Raw genomic sequence first — 7,220 nt, forward strand, 5'->3', positions numbered from 1 at the left:
AGTTCGAAGTGGGAGTGTTCTGGTGTTGAAAGGGAAAACCTATGTGAGATTGTGAAGGGAGGTCCAGATTAGGTGTTTCTCCCTGATCCGTATGGCTTCCCTGTCTCTAGTTGCTTTCTGCTTTAACAACTGTGTATCTGTCACTCTATGGGATGGAGGATTCCAAAGGTTCACATTACACATTCAAAATGAGTTTTTTTTTCATATCTTCACCCTATATAGCTGACCCTTATTTTACGATTATAATCCCTGATTCTAGAAAGATCCTTCAAGCATCTGCCCTATGAAGCCCCTCGAGAATTTTGTGTTTGAGTGACTTCCTCTCATTCTTCTAAAATAGGAAATAATTGACCCTGTCAAATGGGTCTACCCAGTCACTCATAGGCCAATCCCTTTATCCTATCTATTAGCTTCTAGCAGCTACTTTAAAATAGCATTGATGGATCAGTAGAGGTAACCTCTGCAGCCATGTGCCTTTCTAGCTACTGTGGTTGCATAGCACAGGAAACCCAATAAACATAAAGGATGGTTGCATTTTAATGTCTTTTTTGAATTCATAGTTGTTTAGTTGTACAGAACTTGCGTACTGCTGAAAAAAGATTTTAATTAAGGCGCCTTTTGTCTAGCACTCATTAGACCAATCACAGGAAAATCAATGTCAGAGGAAACAACTTGATACTATATGAGAAGAGACTGCTGATTGTTTGACAATTGGACTCTGATTATTAGAAGCTCTGCTATGGAGAATGTACCAGTTAATCATGACTGGCAGTTAACTGCCAAGCATTGTTTGAAAATTTAAACCAGATAACTTGACTCTGGTGAAAACATCCTCCTTTGGGGAGGAGCTGCCCCTTTTACCTTGTCCCTGAGTTAATTTGAGTTAGTTTATTTGGTTTGCCATAAAAAAAAATGAACCAAGAAATATCTATCATTATTTTGTTTAACTGGAACAGCACAATGTATGTACGTATTCTTTCTGTCTGCAAAGAAAAGGGACTTCTGAATTAATATATTTAGCTTCCAGTACATACAAATGCACCAGACCATGAGCTTGACTGGACACTCTTAAATTGGTTGTCAGTGTAATTTTTAGAACACTGAGGATTATTTAACAAATGTTGTCCAATCACAGAATCAAGCACAGACTGGTTGGTTATGGCTCTTTGCAGACAGAAAGTATATGTACATTTGTGCATGTTTCAGCTAAACAAAATAAGTGGTAGCCATTTGCTGATTCATTTCCCATGGCAATGCCTTCATCAGCTAGAGTCAAAGTGTTTGGTTTAAATTTTCAAACGATACTTAGCAGTTAACTGTCAGTCACCATTAACTCGTGCATTCTCCATGGCAACACTTCTACCAATCAGAGGGCACTTTCCAACCAATCAGCACTCCTATATAGTATAAAGTTGTTGTTTTCCTGACATTGGTATACTGGTGACTGTCCCGATAAATGCAAGATGAAAGGCTTCGACAAAATATATTCTCAAATATAAACTCATTTTACATACCATTTAGATTAAAACTTTTGTATTTGAACTAATCAATTGTTTTACCCAGCAAACAGTTCCTCAAGTTCGTCCAATTCTTAGTAAATACACTGCATGGTGACAAACCAGCTTCAATCACTGAATGTACGTATTACCATAGGCCCCCTGAGGTTGGTGATGAAGATTTAAACTCCTGGTCTCTATGAAACTCATTTCCAAAAGATTCACTAATAGCTTATAAGGACCAGCTGTAATGCCCATCACAGTGTGGTAGCCCACTGGTGCTCACGTTTGATGTACACGCATAAATAATGAGCTTCCAGCATCCATGAAGCCATGCCCAGTGTGATTTGTTGCCTTTAGAGGAGGATAGGAGAAAAGGAAACTGAAAATATTTGTTTATTGCATTAATTTTAAACAATAATTTGTAGTACCTATGTGTTACCACTAGGTGTCCTGGCTGTGCTTATTTACAAAGAGCAGTGGCAATGCCATATATTGAAAGGCAGCACATTCTTTAATATACATTATACCTTCAACCATTTCTCTTCTCTTAATTAGTTATCACCAAGATGTCTTTCCAATCATTTGGGCTACTGTTTTGACTAATGCTCAATATAACTTGCAGTTTTTGAATTAAATGCTAAATATCCAATGTAGTGTCAGGTTAAAAAAAAAGCAGCTAAATATGTTTTGTGATGTTTGCCAAAATATTACTTGAAATGGAAACTAATTTAGTTATTTAACTTAGATGATTAATGCCGTCTTATGTTTTATTTCAGGTAAAAGCAAAGGAAAGGGCGGGGTAGCTCCATTGCCTGATGAAATCACTCAGCTACTTGCTGGAATGAATTTACAGCCTTCCCATAAAGGTGAGGTTGCAGCAAGAAATGAACCTGTTCAAAAATGTGCAAGCCAAGAGGCAAATCCCTTCAAACCCCCTCTTTCCATTGGCGTTTGTTCTGAAGACTCTCAGGTGTCCAAAGAATTCTGGGGAAAGTCTCCAGATGAAATTGCACAGCCTGCAGTTATATACAGTGCAGAAATAGGAAACTCTGACTGTGAGTCTCTATCTCTTACAGAATCAGAAAATGAACTTAATACTTTTGCCCTCTCCCCTTCAACATCTATGTTAGTTGCCGAGCTGCATTTGAGTGGCATTGACTGGAGTCAATCATTTAGTACACCGTTATCGGAGTGCAATCTGACAACTGAAGCCAAAACACCTGAACAGGCTCAACTGATCATCAATAAGGAGTCCTCTGTTCATGTGGGCTTTACCAGTAAACTGACAGAAGACAGAGCATTGAAGGAAAATGCTGCAGTGTCTAGGCAAGATCCAGTTCAGAAAAATATGAAAGAATTATTTCATGAGGATGCATCTATGCTGGATGATCTCTATCATCTATCCTTAAAAGACCGAATTCTATTAAAGAATTCCTATCAGTTTTTATCTCTGCAGCAATCAGATACAAATTCCAGTGGAACCACCTCCATGTCATATTCTTCAGGTCATAAAAGTGATGTTTTATCTCCTAATGTTGATTCACTTATTCAAGGAAAACTTGCAAATGATTTAACATTTTGTAATAAAGAGGGATTCTCTGGCTACAAATTCTCAGAAACTCCATGTCATCAGCAAGAGCAAAGGAACATTTCCACTTCTGTCCCAACTGCAACTCAATTTGCAAAGCAATTAACTCAGTTAGATAAACAGAATTTAATGGATTCAATGGAGGAGGCTTTTGGAACTCATGATGCAGCTATGTATTCATACCAGGCTTCAAAGACAGATAGCATCTCATTTAAACCAAAGAAAAACAAGCCAGCCAAACCACACCAAATTAAATTGGTGAATAAAAATACTTCAAAAGCTGAAAAACAGAGCGTTTGTCACAAAGTGTCGTCATCCAGTGAAGATAGCGATACTGAGAATTCAAGAATGATACAAAAGCTTGGTGTTATACCCAGAACCACAGAGAACATTGTGCTGTCATCCTCCATTGCAAACCAAAGTGAAGTATGGACCCAGCAGACCCAATCCAGACCTGCCATTGGTGGAGCAGGTCACACCAACATAGACACTGGGTGCATTCAACTCCAAGTACTCAGCAATGCTGGTGTTGGGAAAACTGAGCAAACTCAATTAATGCAGAAGCAGAGCAAAGCTTGTCGCAAAATCGTTACATCTCATAAAGATACCTGTGATGCTAAAACAGAGAATGGAAGCAGTGCTCTCCTGCCAAGACCTGATCTGAGCAACATGCCATTTTTCAAGCAGTTCTGTCGTGATGATGACAATGATTCCATCATAGTAATAAGTGACAGTCCCCTTCCATTGTCAGAAAGGCTGAAGCTTTGACTCCAAGAATTTGAATTGTTACTTGAGTGCATATACTCAAGAACAGATTCTCGGGAAGTTTGCCATTTATTTTTAATTAGATGTACCATGTTCTGGTAATTTTGAATATTTGTTCTATAACATATACTTTTACCCCCAATCTTTTCCAATAAGATGGATCACAATATTGTAATCTGTCAGTCATTTAAAATGTTCCCTGTTGTAAATTTAATAAATGATCACAAGGTTAAAACAACTTAGGTTCCTCATCCTATTCCAGGAAAATGCTCCAAGTGTCATAGCTAGGCCACAGGCTGATCATTCAATTCATTTCTGGAACTGAAAGGGTCTTTGGGAGGGGGGACACAAAGTAGCATGCCCCCAGCTCTCCCCACCCCCCCCAACCCCCAACCCACTCTCACCCACCCCAACCCACTCCCAAGTTCACCCTCGTCTATCCTTAAAATACCTAATTCTGTGAAAGTGGGTGGGGTGCCCTATTTAAATAAATACTCATGGGTCAATTAACTTGTTAACAAGCCAGTACACCTTGATAATATGTTGCCAACACCATAATATGGCTGCTGTAGGCAGTTGGAAGTGAGCGAGCCTTTTTTTAAAAACTTTTGAAATTCCCATGAGAAGTTTCTAACTTTGAGTTGTCCTTTGCACACGGGGGGCAGCCCAAGATAGCACCCACCTTTCTTACCCATCTGTTCCATAAATCTCACCACTCCTCTTCCTAAACTGCCCAGCCTTTCCCTACCTGATATCCAAAAGCCGCCACCTTGGGCCTGCTTGCAGTCCCAGTAGCACCCACTCCAATGCTCTTGCGCTGCTGGATCTGACGGCTAATCCAATTGGTCAGCAGCTTCTACAGACAGGATTTCCTTTCCAGTGAGAGGCAGAAGTCCCACACACACTTATTTTGCCTACCTACCAATGCGGCCGCTGGATGGGCCAGCGTAGCTTCTTTCCAACTTTAAGGGTGTAGGCATGGGAGCCCCTAGTATGATATGTTGCCCTACGTTTAAATAGCTTTTAAAAAGTGGTTTCTGTTAAACATTTTAACTAAATTGCATGCATTCAAGAAAATGTTTATTGCCAGTCTTTTTTTGTGAACTCTGAACCATGAATCTTTCTCAGTAAAGAGAACACATCTCAATGTTTCACTTGATCTCGCTACATGGAAAGATGGCTAAGCAGCTTGGATGATTTATCAGCTGATTACATTTTTTTCTATTCCTGCCAGTATCTTGGTCTGAGAAAGTGCCTCCTATATGCACGTCCTTACTGTTGGCTCAAACTAAATCCGATATCTTGTTTCATCTCTGAAGCATCTTACAACTTACTTCTGTTTTAAAATGACATTATAAATATGAATTGAAGTTGACAGTTTATTGAAAAAATTGTGCAGTGCGTATTGAGCTTAATGGAAGTACCCAGAATTATTGTTTTTATACAAATTATTTTTAATTAACTGTACCAGTTTCGTTCTAGTTTATCCCCAACCTTTTCTAGCCCACAGCTAGAAAATTTACTGTAGCCATTAAACTTCAGCCATGGAAAGCGAAAGATCGTACGTACTGGTGAACGGTTAGATTATTAACGTGCTATTTTGTCTGTTAGACCTCTTTGTGAAGTGGTTGATATTAGGATTTTTAGCTATATAAAATTGACGCATCAACAAGGCAAACATCAGCTGCCTTTTCTAAAGCTACACCACATCTTTTATAAAATGATTTGTTTTATGTGTTGCTTTTCATAGCTACAGGATTTTGATTAATAATGTACCTTGCAGTGGAGCCACTGTTGGTCTCTTTCTCTATACACATGAACAATCATTTAAACGGTCCTATTTGGAATTAATTTTCAGGCCTGTCTTCCAACTAGATGTTTGTTGAGTGGCTTTAAAAGCTATTTTCCCATTATTAAAGGTGCTTAACAATCTTAAATTTGATCCTTTCTCAAAGCCAAGAAATATGTCATTTCTTGACACCAGATTTGTCTAAAGTTGGAGAATAAAGGTTCTGCTAGTTGGGGAATTGAATACCGTTTAAGCAGCATTTATACACAAGCACAATTTATAATAGAACCTTTTTCAGCCAAAATACCCAACACTTAAAAAGAAAGATTTTCTTTGTTCATTCACATCGTGGCTAGCATTTATTGCCTATCCCTAATTGCCATTGAGAAGATGGTGCTGATCTGTTTTCTACATGCATTTATATAACATTTCAATAAACTCAGATCATTCCAAAACACATCACAGCCACTGACATATTTTTGAAATGTGGGAACGATTATCATGTATGAAAGATGAATGCCAATTTGTGCACAGCAGGATTCCACAATTCACAATGTTCCAATGGCTATACAATGTTTTAGTTGAGGTTGCAGGATAAATATTGCGCAGGATACTAGAGGAAATGTCCCTTGCTTTTTTTTCCCCGAGAGGACTGACTTTAACATATTTTCCGAAGGACGGAACAAACAATGCAGTACTGCTAACAGTGGCAGACTGCAATGCCAGTCTACGTTTTATGCTCAAATCTATGAAGAGATATGAACCCACATTCTTCCGATTGAGGTGAGAGTGCTCTCACTGAACCAAGGTTGACACCTAAACTGGCGCACAGTTTTTATAAACTTCTAGGGACAATTGGAAGGGCTTTATTCCTGTCTTTACCCTATCAGCAATCTGATTTCACGCCTTTACTGTCTCCACTGGCTGCCACCACCTGCATGCCCTAAGTAACCATGCCTTTTCATCTATCCTGCTCTCTACTGCCACCATCCATTCCTACTTTTGCCAGAAATATCTCTACTCCTACCTGCTCCTGCCTCTCCTCACCTCAGAATATTAAGTTATTTCCATTCCATCTGCCAGTGCTATTGTAACGTTGATAACATACGGCAAATCAGACTAAGCAAAGTTATTTTCATTGTTATTCTCATGATTAGCCCACAGTCGTCTTCCTGATGGTCCAATCCCTCCTGTCACATTCCAAGATCCTGACTGGAAACCGTAGATGAACAGGGGTATCCACTGCTTGCTGAAGTCCAGGTCTGAGGTGTTCAAGTCAGGTGACCCTGACCTATACAAGAAAGTCATGTCTAAGGATATCCATCAAAGATGCCAAAAGACAGTAATGGACCAAGCTAATGTCCCAGGCTAGCACACAGATCCCCGTTGACTATAGCAAGGTCTGCAAGACATAATAAGCTACAGGATAAAGGCATGTAAAATTGCCGGTACAAATGTACCCCTCCCTGCTGAACTCAATGCATTCTACGTTCACCTTGAGCAAGCGAGAGCATGCTCTCCACCCCAGAAACCTCTGATGAACCTGTATCCAAGATCACCATTGCAGATGTCAGAGCAG

General features: G+C 39.4%; 1 protein-coding gene across 3 annotated transcripts in view; it reads left to right on the forward strand.

Moving 5' to 3' along the window:
* Positions 1–4,221, forward strand: part of gen1 (GEN1 Holliday junction 5' flap endonuclease) — a 33,203-nt gene extending 28,982 nt beyond the window's left edge. For all 3 annotated transcript variants that reach the window (XM_080192193.1, XM_080192192.1, XM_080192194.1), the window contains one exon: positions 2,276–4,221. In XM_080192193.1, coding sequence (XP_080048319.1) covers positions 2,276–3,855 — 1,580 coding nt within the window. In that variant the 3' untranslated portion in view covers positions 3,856–4,221. The remainder of the gene's footprint in view (positions 1–2,275) is intronic.
* The last annotated feature ends 2,999 nt before the right edge of the window (positions 4,222–7,220 follow it).

The sequence above is a fragment of the Carcharhinus amblyrhynchos genome, chromosome 7 (genome assembly GCF_965287045.1).
Source record: "Carcharhinus amblyrhynchos chromosome 7, sCarAmb.v2.hapA, whole genome shotgun sequence".
Taxonomy (NCBI): domain Eukaryota; kingdom Metazoa; phylum Chordata; class Chondrichthyes; order Carcharhiniformes; family Carcharhinidae; genus Carcharhinus; species Carcharhinus amblyrhynchos.